The sequence below is a fragment of the Miniopterus schreibersii genome (assembly GCF_964146895.1).
Source record: "Miniopterus schreibersii genome assembly, chromosome: X".
Taxonomy (NCBI): Eukaryota; Metazoa; Chordata; class Mammalia; order Chiroptera; family Miniopteridae; genus Miniopterus; species Miniopterus schreibersii.
Window position 1 is genome coordinate 57,220,268 of NC_138104.1, and position 15,014 is coordinate 57,235,281.

At 49.5% G+C, this 15,014-nt stretch overlaps 1 protein-coding gene across 1 annotated transcript; it reads right to left on the reverse strand.

Annotated features, from left to right (window-relative positions):
- Positions 1–1,266: 1,266 nt before the first annotated feature.
- On the reverse strand, positions 1,267–5,334 carry LOC308551130 (uncharacterized protein CXorf49 homolog; the record flags this gene model as incomplete). The annotated part of the gene is made up of 6 exons (XM_081125509.1): positions 1,267–1,632; positions 1,739–1,780; positions 2,414–2,459; positions 2,733–2,809; positions 3,441–3,582; positions 4,135–5,334. The coding sequence occupies 5 exons, from the start codon at positions 5,332–5,334 to the stop codon at positions 1,740–1,742; spliced, it is 1,506 nt and encodes a 501-aa protein (XP_080981635.1). The 3' UTR covers positions 1,267–1,632; position 1,739.
- Between the last annotated feature and the right edge of the window lie 9,680 nt (positions 5,335–15,014).

Consider the following 15,014-nt stretch of genomic DNA (forward strand, 5'->3'; position numbering starts at 1 on the left):
CCTTGAAAGTTCTATCCACCATTATCCCCCCGTTTGTGTATCAAACACTGGTCTCTGGGGAATGGAGTCTGGCAGAACCAACCCTCGACTCACTCAAACACAAGTCTGTCCCACTGAGTCCCAGGCCCGCACAGCCCTGGGTCCTGGCTGAGGGAAGGAACCCATTCCCAACCCTCAGAGTGAGATTCAACCTTGCGTGGCCTAACGAGGCAGTTTGGGAGACTGCACTGGGGCACAGAACTCAGGAAAACCTGTGTCACGGGCTGGTCGAATACAGTATTTGAAGGGGACCACATAACAACATTGAGACTTATCAACCGCCCTCGCCTTAGAAACGGGCTGCCCACTTTCCAATCAAGGGTATAGAGATGAACAGGCTAGAGGAGGGGCATTAGCGGGCTAGGGCAGGAAGGATGTGAACCCTCTGGTAGGCAGTTTCCCCAGGTTGGCCTGCAGCCAGCACAACAGACTCATTCCCTGTCCTTCAGGCAGGAGACTAACCCACGCTTTTCCTCCGTGTTCCCGTACCTTCCCCTGTGATCTGCAACTCCCTGGGCTGTGGCCGGCTTCTGCCTCCACCCCTCTACTGAAACCCAGGAGGGGGAACTGACAGGATTGGCAGCCGGAGTGTCAAACAAAGGTGAGAGCTAAAGAGGAGGGGAGGATGACCCGCAGGTTCCTGGGTGAGTTGTCTGTGTGCGTGGTGGCACCAGAGGGAGAGAAGGACTCCAGGGAGAGAACTGGGCCTGGGAAGGGGGAAGATGAGCTCAACTGTGCTCTTTAACTCCTGTTGAAGTACAGGTGCAGGGAAGGCCACCGACGGAAAGCCATGGGGGAGATCAAGGGTGTTCAGACAGCAAAGCAGAGTAGACTGGGGAGGCCCAATGACTGTCGGGAAGAGGGACTGAGCTCTGGAAGGGGGTTGTAAGTTCCTGCTGAAGGGGAGGGGAAATGGGCGATGAATGGCATGAGACCCCAAACGTGGAGGAGATTAGAACACCAAGAGGGCCTGCAGGGGAAAGGGGGGAGATGCTAATGTGGCCAGGCTGATCCAATGCAGAGCCCGGACCCGGGGCATTCTGGTGGTCTGACTGAAAGGCTCCTATCAGAGGCTGGCCCAGACTCTCCGCAGACAGAAGGCCCACCACAGAATGCCAGAAGTACTGTATTGGAAAAAGCTCTGAGATGGAGCAGCTCCAGGCCCTCCCCACCCCAATCCCCTCTTCCACCCATTCCCCCAAGAGAGACCACAGAATTTGTTCTTTTAAACATGCTTTTATTGATTTTGGGGGGGGGGAGAGGGGAGGGGAGGGGAGGCTTGGGGCAGGGAGAGAAACATGGATGTGAGAGAGAAACATCTACTGGGGATCAGGCCCGCAACCTGGGCATGTGCCCTGACCGGGAGTCGAACCGGCGACCTTTTGGTGCACGGGATAACGCTCAACCAACTAAGCCACACAGGCCAGGGTGAGACCACAGAATTTGAGAGGGACTTTAATTTGAAGCTGCTGGGAAATGGGGTGGGAGGCAAAAGAAGGGGGAGAGAAAGCCTTGGCTGAGGTGGAACAGGAGGGAACCAGCTTGGCCGCAGCTCCCAGACTGCTCCTCTTGTACCAAGATGCTGGGCTCAACCTGTCGAACAGAGCAGAGTCAGGGAGGAGCCTCGAGCCAGAGGCAGCCCATAGTCCTCCTAAACGGCCACGACTGTGGGAAGGGCTATGGTGTGTGTAACACTCACATCAAAGGTTCTGGAGCTTGTCAGCCAGGGACTGCATGGCCGCTGAAACACAGAGAGGCATAAGCAGGCACATCCAGATGGAGGAATAGAGAAGCCCGGCCCCTGTCCCTGTGGGGAACCGCTTAGCCCTGCAACCTGAAACCCCCTCCAGCCCCTACCCAAGGAGCCCTGGGCCTGACTCACTCACCCACCCCACCGCCTGAATTGAGTGTGGAAATGTTTTCCAGACAGGACAAAATGTGCCAGCAGCGCCCAAGCTTTGGGGCACATCAGAACCATTCAGAATTTGTCAAACAAACGAGACCCGCAGAAGCCATAGCAAGCAGTAGTTGAAGGGAAACTCAATGAGGCATCTCTAAACGTTCTAAGAGAAGATCTCTAGGACTGGTTCTCGTTGGCAAAGTGTGCTTGTAGTTCCGTCCACACTCTCCTCTCTGTCCACACACTTAGCTGTACATGCACAGCAGGCTCCAGGGCCAGGCCTGCTAGGTTCTCCTCCCCAGAGGAATGTTGGGCCCTGTGAGGCCGTCTGAACCTGCAGCCCGCCCCCACCCCACGCTAAGACACTGCAGTCCGGCCCTGCCCCTCCCAGCCCCAGCCCCAGCCCCAGCCCCAGCCCCAGCCCCAGCCCCAGCCCCAGCCCCAGCCTCAGCCCCAGCCAGAAGTTCCTCCTACCTAGATGCAGTCTAAGGTTGTATATTTGTCTCTGCAGCTCTGGGCACTAGGCCAGCAGACACCAGGGAAAGAGAAATGATTAGTATACTCAGGCCTCCTCTCCCCTCAACGGCCTCCTCCCCTCCCTACCACTGGGGCTACACTGGCATGGGCTCCTCAGTGGAGAACGGAGGCACGCTCCCTCCTTGAGGTGCGGGATGGTGGTGGTGGTGGTGGTGGTGGTGTGGGGAGGGGGGACAGAAACATATCGGTTTAATCTGGACACGGATCCCATCGTCTAGCTTGGGCCTGTATTCCTAGGAGCCAGGGGAAGCATTACCTGAGGACAACCCTCTGCTCCAGGTGGTTGCTGCTGCCTTTCCCGCGTTGGGGGATGTCCAAGTGGTTCCTGGTCACCTGAGAGGGAAAGAACTCAAAACCCAGCTTCCAAAGCTCCCAGGGAGGTGGAAAGGGCTTAGCGGGGTCTAATGTGAGGCAGCACCACCCTCTGCTGGCAACAAGTTGCCCCTACTCTGCCCAGTAGCTCCACCCTTCTCTCTGGGCTTGCCTCCCCTGTTCCCCAGAGGCAGCCCACCCACGACTGTGGTCCCCAACACTGTGTGCGGCTCTGGGTTGGACGCTCGCAGAGCTGCAGCCAAAACCAGCCCCTGGGACGAGCCCAGGGGCCCAACAGGACTTATCAGAAAAGGCCCTGTTCTGCGCTGAAACTCTCTGTCTGGAGTTGCAGTTTGGGGCACGGCCGCGAATCACCCCTACGCACAAAACCCCACGCAGAGGATGAAGTGACTTGAGTCCAGCCCTGTCAACACCCGCTTTCCTGTGGTTTGAGAAGCTGTCTGGGTAGGCGGCTAGGCAGGGAGGCAGAGAGGCAGGGAGGCAGGGAGGCAGGGAGCAAGGCTGAGCCCCAGCCGGAGCTGGAGCCGGAGCCGGAGCCGGAGCCGGAGCCGGAGCCGGAGCCGGAGCCGGAGCCGGAGGTTCCCTCCTCATCCCCTCTCCCCTCCAGTCCCAGCAAACCCAACGGACTCACTGGAGGGTGTGGGCCCTCTGGGCAAGCCTTCTCCCTGGCTCAGAGCCAAGGGCTGTGAGTGTCCTGGCATCCGGGCGGCTCTGTTGTTGCCGTCGCCACTGTTGCATTCTCGACATGATGGCCCTGGACTGTGTGTCGGAGGCTAAAAGAAAAAGTTCTCACTTATTCGGACTCGGGATGTGTGCGTGTGCGTGTGCTTAGGGGCTGGAGTGAGGCAGGGAATAGGGAAGGCAGTTCCGAGGCTGATCACATCAGCACTTTCTCCCTCAGTCAGCCCCAGGTCAGGAGGCCAGGCCGAGCTAGAGAGAACAGTGGGGCCCTGAGAATGCCCAGGCCCCCTGCAAGGACGGCTTGGGGAGCAGCTAGCAAGTAGGAGTCATGGAGCTGATGGTTCTAAACATTGAAGCTTTGGGGCCCAAACTTCTAAGGGGTCTTCCGGTCCAAATCAGCTGTCCCAGCCCTCCCTTCCACCCCAGTGGGGAAGCTTGCCAGTTGTGGAGATTGTTGCCCGGCACGCACAGGAGTGCTATCTTAGGGTTTGCCCTGGCTAAAACCACCCAGGTCTGGCATCCTAATGACCCAGGGTGCCCAATGACAAGCCCTGAGAAAGGGACAGAAGGAGCACAGATAGAGAAGTGCAGGGCTGGGGCAAAGGCTAGGTGGGGAGCGGGGAGGAGCATGGCCTCATACTCACTGGGACATTTGGGCCTGGCTCTCTCTTCGGTTCCTTATCTTCTACCATGACTGGCAGGGACTCCCTCTTCCTCCTGGCCACAGACTTCTGCCCAGCGCCAGTGTGCTTGGACCGTTTGGTTCCCAAAGGGACCAAGGAGTACCTCTTGCCCCTCCCAAGCAGTGGAATACCAGAGATTGGGGGGAAGGTGGCTGGTTCCAGGGGAGCTGCTGAGACACTCTGCCCCCAGGAAGGAAAGGTACTCAGGAGGGCAACTTTGGAGGCCCCCCCTAGGAATTTCTTCTCGACCACTTTCCTTCCAAGAGTGACCTTGGGCAGGCTGACTGCAGCAGCAGCAGCTCCCGGCAGGTAGCTGGACCTGCTCCCCGCCTTCCCCCAGACCACACTGTGGGGTTTCTTAGAGGACACGTCCAGCTCCCCAACAGCCTGCCTTTCCCCGACCGAAGCGAGTGGTCGGGGAGCGGAGTGCAGGAAAGAGCCTGGCACGCGAAGGAACTTCTCCCGGACATGGGTAATCGAGTGTCTGGGTGTGCCCTGTGGGCTCTTGGGTTTGGCCTGGCCTCTGCCCTTGCGACAGATGCTCACCCTCATCAGCTGCATCTCACCGAACTCATCTGATGACTCGGAGTCGGAAGGCGAGCCGACCAGGCCTTCCGCAGAGGACCGCTGGCGACCCACGGTGACTTCCGACCTATTCTTAGCACCTCTTTTCGGGTTTCCCCAGGCTCGGCCTCCCTCAGGCCCCCTGAGGTGCAACGAGGGGGCGGAAGGCAGCGGCGATCCCACCAAACCATGGGCCTGCGCGCCTCTACCACTGGGACCTGACTGTAAGTCCACCCAAAGGGTGGACACTTCAGAGTCGCAGCTCTCTGGGGAGGGGTTTCTGCGGACACCCAAGTCATCCCGGTCGGTCAGCTGCTGCAGGATGGCCATCGCGGCCTCACCGCCAAGGTAGTCCAGAGTGTCCCCGTCGACGTCGGCCGGAGAGCCAGGTCGGCCTTCTCGACCCCAGAGCACCCCCCTTCCCGCTTCCATCACTTCCTGCTCCTCCTCGAAGCCCTCGGGGTCTGGGAACCCGCTCTCGCCCTGGCTGCTCAGCGGCACCCCCAAAGCATGGCCTAGTCCTCCGGCCTGCTCCCCGCCCTCTGCGTCGAACCCTGTTCTCCAAACGGACCCCTCATCCTCGTCGGGGGAGCTCATGTCGCCAAGTCCCGACAGCCCAGGTACGGGGTAGACGATCGCCCTGGGCACGGTGGCAGCGGGACCGCCGAGGCCTTCTGAGGGAGCCCACTGTCACCTCACGACAGGCAGCTCACGAGTTGGCCTCCAAGAGCGCGAGACTAAATGGCGCCTTCGACGCCGCGCCTTGGCCTTCTCATTGGCGCGCTTCCCACCGTCAATCAGTGCCTCCCTTCTAGGCCCGCCCCCCGAGGCCCTAGCCAATAGGGTGGAGGCCTCTGGTTGGTCCAGAATCCCAACGCCTCAGCGGCCCTTGGAAGCCAATCTGGCGGAGGAGTGCAGTAGTCCGGGCTCTCCTTCCGTCACTTCCTGTCCGACCTCCCCTGGCCAGGTACCTACTTTCCAGCTAGAGTCAAAGCACGAGCCTCTGTACAAAAGGGGGGAGATGACGCGGCCTCACCGCCAAGGTAGTCCAGAGTGTCCCATGTACAAAGCGGGGAGATGACGGCACCTGTCGGGGTGGGCGGAGGGGTTGTGAGGTGGCGGGTCAGGATGGAGGTGAAAGGTCAGGGTGGAGGTGAAGCAACAGCCACTCTTCCACAACAAGATTTACGACCCAATAAGCAAATGGACACCAGAGCACGCGGTCAACCGTGGGGTCTACGTACTTTTTCCTCAGAGGGCCAGGGGAGCAAAAGAGTTGTCGTATTGTATTTACGGGCTGTAGGGTCTCTGTTGCAACTCCACTACTGTCATGAGGCGTGATCAAATCTGCCCGTGGCTGTGTGCTCGGGGAACTTTATTGGCCAGCCTGTTTGGCGGAAGGGCTGGGGTTTGCTCCCCTCCCTCAGCCCCGCCCCCACTCTGAGTGAATTTAAAGAAGAGGGACTCCCCATGACCAGTGCACACCCCAAAAGATGCTCACCATCACAGATCCTAGAGATACGGACTAAGACCATAAGTCAATTTTCACGCACCAGGTCTGCAACAATCAAAGGGCTTAGCTATGCCAAGGGTAGGAGAGGTTATGAACAAGCTCGTGCTTGGCACACTGCTGAAGGGGTGGGGGTGGGGGTGAGGGGAAATGGTGGCCTGTGCAGCAGCACAGAAGAACCATTTGGAAAGATAATTGGGCAAAATCCAGGAAAAGCAACTTATACAACACGTACACTATGTGCCTGGCACTCTTCTAAGCGCTGCAGATAAATAGTAACACATCCTCACGACAATCCTAGGATTGAAGTACCCACCACTACCTCCCTCTTACAGGTGAAGAAACAGGCACTGAGAGGTTCAGCCACTGGCCCAAGGTCATTCGGCTTGTAGCGATCAGCGGCAGGATTGAAACCAAGACAGTCCCGCTCCAGATCCCTTGCTTAGAGCAGAAAACCTTAAAAATGAAAAAGCGCCCATCCCCTCTATGACCAGGCAGGCCCTCTGCCGGGTACATCTTCTGGAGACACGCTGGTGCGTGTAGTGTATCAGGACACATGCTCAAGGGTGTTGGTGATGGGAAAATCTGGGAGCACTCTAAATTCCCCTCAGGAAGGAAATGGATGAATGCAACTGGTGTATGCATCCGGTAGATTAAGACGCCCCAGTCAAAACGCATGAGGCCCTGTTCACAAATTTCAAAAACACACAGCAAGTTGCAGAGCAATGGCATTGGATACACATTCGTAATTTTTTTTTAAAACTAGTCAATCCCATATAAGGTCCGAGAATACATATAGGTGTACCTGCAGACATGTTTTAAAGGTCTGGAAGGATGCACAGCCAACGCTTGCCAGTGGGCGGGTGCGACAGGGCGCCAGCTGTCTCTCAAATTTTCCTGAACTGCCTGCTTCCAGCTTCCCTGAGCTGAGCACTCCTGGCCCTCCCTTGGTTTCTATAGGGCCCTGGAGTGTTCGAATTTCCACTTGCTTGCCACCCGACCCCTACTCCAACAGTCCTCCTCCATTCCTTCCACACCTTCTTCCTCTGTTTCCCATTCATACTCCTCTGTCTTCCCAGTCGCCTCTCCCACCAGCATCTTACTCTGGCTGATCTCCAAGAGAGGCCTGGGGTGTCTGAACAGCTCTTGCTGGAGGGCACTCAAAGGTCCAATTTTTCTGGGTCTGGTGGAGAAGGTTATGGAGCAGGAAGGTTGGGTACACTCTAAATCTTTGATCCTCCTCCTCCAGTGTGCCCCCCACAATCCCTGCCTGTGTGCGGATAACGCCCTCTCCCACTTCTCCCAGTGACTCTTCAAGACATGGTGTGCTATTTCCGACGTGCTAAAATGGACAACGAAGGCTATAGCAAAATCTTCTGTACCCACCACAGTCCTAGGAAACATTACCCATCCATCCAGTGGAAGCCTCGAGCATCCTTCTGGCCGTTTCCATTTCTTCCCTCCCTCTCTCCTCCCCTCTCTCCCCCACAGGGAGCATCCTAGAACTTCTTCACACCTCCTCCACTTTCTTCATCCCTGGGGCTCTACTGTCTCCTGTTTCCCTGCATTTCATAGGTCCTCAATAGTGTCACTCATCTGCTAACCGCCTTCACCCCTGTGCTCACCGGTATCCCAATTTTTGGTTTTGACCTACTATCTTGGCCTGGGGTGGGACCAGTATCGGAGGATTCACTTGGCCTTCCCCACCATGATAGCTCTTACCCCACAGACCAATGACCCTGTGGGATTCACTGCTCCAACTGCCAAGTGTATCACTTGCAATTATCAACTTGGGGGCTGGAGAAACTACCACTGTGTTGATCCAAGGACCTGGTCGGCTCACTGTGAACCAAACTCTATTCCTAACTTTTTTTTTTTATTACCAGTGCCTCATAAGCCCATCTCTAACGCACACACACACACACACACACACACACACACACACACACCATCGTGACACTTTGGGCCTCCAGGATCAATGTCAGCTTAGACCCTGTGTCCATTAATCTTAGAAATGTCTGGGTATTTGTCCAGCCCCAGTGTACAGTCAAAGCTGCCATGAACATTGTGTACAGGTTGCCTGTGAACATTAGTTTTCATTTCTCTTGGGCAATTATCTAGGAGTTATCCTGTTGGATGGAGCAAATGGTAAGCATGTTTTTAACTTTATGAGTGACGTACAAAATGTTTCCCAGAGTGCCTATACCATTTTGTATTCTCCCCAAGAATGCATGACAGTTCTAGTGGTTCCTCATTCTCTCTAGCACTTAGCATTCTCTGTATTTTTAAAAAATTTTAGCCATGCTTATAGGTATGTTGCGGCATTTCACTGTGGCTTTAATTGGTGTTTCCCTAATGACGAATGAGGTTGAACATCTTCTCAGTAGCTTCCTGGTCATCCATTATCTTCTTTAGCATAGTGTCTGCTCAATTTTTTTGCTAATCACTTATTGGGTTGTTTGAGTTCCTATTATTGAATATTGAATGTACTTTTTCTCCTTGGGATGCAAGTCCTTTATAATCAGTGTGTTTCCCTGGCCGGTGTGGCTCAATTGGTTGGAGCAGTGTCCGGTGCACCAAGGGTTCATGGTTCGATTTCTGGTCAGGGCACATACCCAGGTTTCAGGTTTGATCCCTGGTCTGTGTCTCCATTTGTGAGAGGCAGCCCATGGATGTTTCTCTCTCTCTGTCCCTCTCCCTTCCGCTCTCCCTAAAAATAAATAATAATAAAAAAATTATAAGTTTGTTTTGCAAATATTGTTTCCCAGCCTGTGGCTTATGTTTTCATTTTCTTTTCTCCCCTCCTTCCTTCCTTCCTTCCTTCCTTCCTTCCTTCCTTCCTTCCTTCCTTCCTTCCTTCCTTCCTTCCTTCCACATCTTCTTATAATTTTATTTCATTTTTCTTTTTAAATTTTTCTTTTATTTTCTGATTACAGTTTGAATCCAACACTATTTTGTATTATTTTAAGTTGTACAACACAGAGGATTAAAAAACAACACCTTTAAAGATAGAGTTCACATACTATATAATTTACTCATTTATAGCGTCTGAGTCAGAGGGTGACATCAGCAAAATGGTGCAGTAAGAAGCCCCAGGCCCTCCTTCCCCCATGGAGACACTGACTCAAGAATGGCACATGGACCAATTTCCTTTGTGAGAAATCCAGGAAGCAGTTAGAGGCTTCTGCATCAGGGGAGCAACAAACCAACTACATTGAAGGGGGTGGGAAAATTCATGGCTCTCACCAGAGTCTCACCTCCAGGCACAGTGCAACGATCAGGAGGAAACTCCCGGCTTTGTGGCTTCTCCTTCAGAAGGGAAAGAGAAAACTGTTTCAATACATCCAATGTTCCAACTTTCTGGGAGCACTTCCTAAGAGACTGGTTTCTCTCTTGCTTGCATCTAAGCACCACAGGTTGGAGGCTGCTTCAAACAAAAGTAATGGTTCAGACTAGCACACACTTGCTTATCATAGTCCTTTCTCCCAGCACAGTGTGGCAATTGGGAGAAAACTCCAAGAGCCTCAGCTTCTCCCTGGGGAGGGAAAGAGAGATATGTCTGACATTCAGCCTTTTCGTGAGGCTGCCCAAAGGATTCGTTTCTGTCTCGCCCAAATCTAAGTACTGATGGGAAAAGGTGCCAGGCTGGGAGCCTCAGAGAACCAAGGAGACAGTTTGGACTGCTACATACTCCCCTGGCTCAGTGAGGAACTGAGCAGGAGAAAACACCGCAACTCCCAGCTTCTTCCTGTGGAGCACAGGAGTTGGAGCATGCATCCATTGTTTTGGCTTTTCCCAGGAACTGCCTGAGTTAGTGGCTTCTGCCTCACTTTTCTCTGATGCTGCAATGAACGTAGGGGTACAACCATCTTTTTGAATTAGTGTTCTCCTGTTTTTTGGATATATATCCAGAAGTGGAATTGTTGGGTGGTATGATGTTTCTGTATTTAATTTTCACATCATTAAGTATCTAAATGTTGAATCACTTATGTTGTATCTCTGAAACTAATATACTATATTGTATGCCAACCAATTATACTTTTTTTAAATCTTCACCTGAGAATATTTTTTTCATTGCTTTACAGAGAGAGTGGAAGGGAGAGACAGACAGAGAGATGTCATTGACTGGTTGCCTCCTGCAGGTGCCCTAACTGGGTCTGGGGATGGAGTTTGCAACCAAGGTACACGCCCTTGGCCAGAATAAAACCCAGACCCTTCAGTCTGGTGGGCCAATGCTCTAACCACTGAGCAAAACTGGCTAGGGCAACCAACCAACTACACTTTTGAAAAATATTTTAAGCAACAACAACAATAAAAAGAGGTGGTTGGCTAGTTTTTGCTCCAGAGGAAGTGAGATACAGTACACAGACATCAGACAGGTCTGCGTATTTGTCTTTTCCCAGTATACAGTCACCTGAGAAATGGTAGTCAGTCTCTAGGAAGTCGAGCAATTTGGGGAATGAGGTGATTGGTTTTGCATATATTGAAGTCGAGGATCTTATAGGATGTGCAAGTGGAATTATCCAAAATGCACTTCAAAATTTGATTCTGGAGCTCCAGTGAGCGGTCAGAATTAGAAATCCATATTTAGGAGTCCTTCATTCCCTCATCAAATATTTATTGGAGCGTTTGTTCACACACTGCTATTACCTTGCAAGTCCCCTGTAGTCCTACTCTTGATCCCATTCTCTTCGCCCTCCTCAGAGGTAAACTTTATTCTGAATTTCTCATTATGAAATCAATGAAACCAAAAGTTGTTTTTTTGAAAAGACAATAAAAATCCCAAACCTTAGGCAGACTCACCAAGAAAAAAAGAGATTCCTGAAAAAGAGATTCCTTTTTAATCACTGAAATCAGGATTAAAAAGAGAAACATCACCACTGACCCTATGTAAGTTGAAAGAATTATAAGATAGTGCGACAACTGTATGCGAACAAATTATACACAAAGATGCAATGAACAATTTTGAGGGAAGACACAAACTCCAAAACAGACTTGTTAACCTGAAAACAAAAAGCCAAGGGGAGAGGCAACAAGTGTTTGAGATCAAAGAATAGATTCAGGAAGCACTGATTCAGGCAGAAACCCAAATAATGTTCTGATTATGGGGTGAAGGCATGGTTTTTTTGTGTTTTTTTTGTTTTGTGTTTTTTTTTATGAGAAAAGGAAGGAGAATCATTACATTAATAGAAGGAAGAAATTTCTATTAGTCCTAATAAGCTAAGTTATTCTTTAGCTATACTTGGCGGTTCTAATTCTAAAGAATGTCCTTAATTTTCAGTCTTTCAGTCAGGACATCTGCTTTCCTGTTAGTTTTACAAACAGTTGTGTGGAATACTATGTTGCTTTGGCCCAGTCCAAAGGTTATTTTGTCAACTTTAAACATTCCAAAAGTTTGAGGAGTAAGAGGTACGTGCAAGGCAATTCCTCTAGGGTGGAGGCTCAGTCTCCATTTCAAAATGGCTCTGTTTCTATAATTTATCACAGAATCAGTAAGATATTTAGAAAAACCAACTAAATTAATAACTAAAAATCTTCCCACAAGCAATAGCTCCTGTCCAGATGGCATCACTGCTTAATTCTATCAAACATTTCAGGTGGAAATAATAGCAACACTCCACAAAACTCTTCCAGAAAATAGAGGAGGAATGGACACTTTCAAATTAGCAGACAGCCCCCTGAGTTGGAGGGGGGCTGTCCCCTCCTCGGTTCCTGTCAATCTCATAAGCAAGATTTCAGACGAGTGACAGACAGCAATACTGTAGCCAAACAAGCAAATTTATTAACAGAGCAAAGCAAACAAATTTATTAAGAATACACTTGGCATAAAGCACAAGCAGGCAACCCAGTTAATCTGAGCACCCGCCTAGTGGAGGTTTAGGGTACTTATACTTTTCTGTCTATAGGTTTCAAGGTTCCTCTGCCCCATATCTTGGGCAACAGACTAGATTTCAAGGTCCCCCTTTTATTTGTGGCTTTTCTCAGAATTTATGAGAACATCTGGTGATTTTATCTTGGCAAGTCCCAAGACTGCTGACTTTTTTGTTCAGTGGGTAAGATAAACTTCCTCCTTTTCCCCCACTCCCAAAGACAGCTGACTTCTTTGTTTGGTGAGTGAGATAAAACTCTCCCTTCTTTCCCCCTTCTCCTCCTCCTGCCTTAGCATCCCTGGACAAAGTGATATTTGTCCTTGGGTTTAGTTGGGGTCTTTGTTCTTTAATTTCCAAGGCTAGGGTAATTTAAGCTACGTATTCTCTGGTAAGAGAAAAGAGATATTAACCATTTGCATTCAAGTTTCCTTGGCTGGGAAAGAGAAGGTCTTGTGATTCACAAGCTGGCTGCAAGCTACCCAAACTCTTTGGTCTTGTTTAATTTTCTTTTCTTTTAAAATTTTATCTTTATTGGTGAAAGTATTACAGATGCTCCTTTTTTCTCCATTACCCCTTCTACCTTGCACCCACTACCCACTCCAGGCCTTCACCACACTATTGTCTGTGTCCACGGGTTATGCATATATACATAAAAATTCTTTGGTTAATCTCTCCCACCCACCCAACCCTGACTTCCCTCTAAGATTCGTCAGTCTATTCCATGCTCCTATGTCACTGAACCTATTTTGTTCATTTATTATATTCTTTAGATTCCACATATAAATGAGATCATGTGATATTTGTCTTTCTCTGCCTGGCTTATTTCGCTTAGCATACTATTCTCCTGGTCCATCCATACTGTCCCAAAGGATACCAGATCCTTCTTTACAGCTGCTTAGTATTCCATGGTGTATATGTCCCACAGCTTTTTTATCCACTTCTCTACTGATGGGCACTTGGGCTGTTTCCAGATCTTAGCTGTTGTAAATTGTGCTGCTATGAACATAGGGGTGCATATATTCTTTCTGATTAGTGTTTCAGGATGCTTAGGATATATTCCTAGAAGTGGGACCATTGGGTCAAAACACAGTTCCACTTTTAATTTGTTGAGAAAACTGAATACTGTTTTGCATAGTGGCTGCACCAGTCTGCATTTCCACCAGAAGAGTACCAGGGTTCCTCTTTATTCACATCTTTGCCAGCATGTGTCCACTGTTGATTTGGTGATGGTAGCCATTCTAATGGGTGAGAGGTGATACCTCATTGTGGTTTTAATTTGCATCTCTCTGATGATTAATGACCTTGGGCATTTTTTCATATGTCTCTTGGTCATCTGTATGTCCTCTTTGTTTTTTCTTTTTTAAAAATTTTAAATATATCTTTATTAATTTCAGAGAGAGGAAGGGAGAGGGAGAGAGAGAGATAAAAACATCAATGATGAGAGAGTTATTGATCGGCTGCCTCCTGCATGCCCCTGACTGGGGATCAAACCTGCAACCCAGGCATGTGCCGCTTTGCAAGGACTGTCACCAGGTCTTACTTTTGGCAGTCAATCAATAGATTTATCTCACTAAATCGGCTGGGGAGTGTTTCAATATGTGTTGGCATATACTCAATATGTGATGGTTTCATCGAGAACATGAAGTCAATCATGCTTTTGCACTCTGCAACCGATAGAAATGGCCTTTTGTACATGCCGGTCTGAATTTCACAGCAAAATGCCCTTCTTTTCTGCTTTCTTGAATCTTCTCAATGCATTAGGTGAAAGAGCGTGTTTGAGTAAGAGTGATGCAGTGTGCGTTTTCCTGGATTTCAAGTCATTTGGGATACATAATCCGGGTTTTTCCACATTGTCTAAGGAAACAACATAGATGGCTGCAAATGAGGCTTGCAAGAGATTGAAACAATGCATCCCAAAACGTATTCCACCAGTGAAAATACTCGTTTCTACAAAGACTTTGAAGGAGCAAGAAAAACCGAGTGGCTGAGTGTTCTTTCAGAGAGAAACACATGCATTTCATCCTTCTGGAGTGAGTTTTCATCCTGGAATTCATATACATTTTGTACCATGCAGAATGTAGCTATCTGCTCGGGGGTTGTGTCATAGAAGCACCTTTCCTGCAGGAGCTTATTGCAAAATTTGTTGTTTGGATAAGTTCTTTAGGGGTGGTTTTGGAAGGTCTTTCAACTTTGGCCAAATCCCCCTTCATACCTAATTTTTTCACAGCTGTCTTTACAAGTGTCCACAAAGAGCTGCTGCTTGAAATCCTACACATGCACTTTTCCCATACTGGTGAGCTCACTTCACTACTTGGATTTTGGTTTCCTCTTATTTCTTTGAAATGACAAGCCTTCTTTCCAGGGTAGTCGCATCTTTGCGGAAATTGACAAGAGAAGTCCATGTTTGAAAGGTCCTCTTCTCTGGGATGTGTTATAAGGCAATCTTGTCCTCGAAAGATGCCTCTTTCTCTACGTTACACATACTTTCTAGAAGTTTCAGTTTTAAGCATGTTGGTGCTCTCAAAAGGCTGTTCTAGTTCTGTGAAATATGCTATTGGTATTTTAATTGGAAAGTGTTGAATCTATATATTGTTTTGGGTAGTATGGACATTTTAATGATGTTAATACTCCCAATCCATAAATATGGTATATTTTTCCACTTGTTTATATCTTCCTCTATTTCTTTTTTCAGTGTCCTGTAGATTTCTGACAACAGGTCCTTTACATCTTTGCTTAAGTTTATTCCTAGGTATCTTATTTTTTAGTTGCAGTGGTAAATGGTCATGTTTTTTATTTTGGTTTCTTTTTCTAAGAGTTCATTGTTGGTGTATAAAAATGCCATTGATTTTTTAATGTTAATTTTGTATCCTGCTACCTTGACAAAATTCATTTATTAA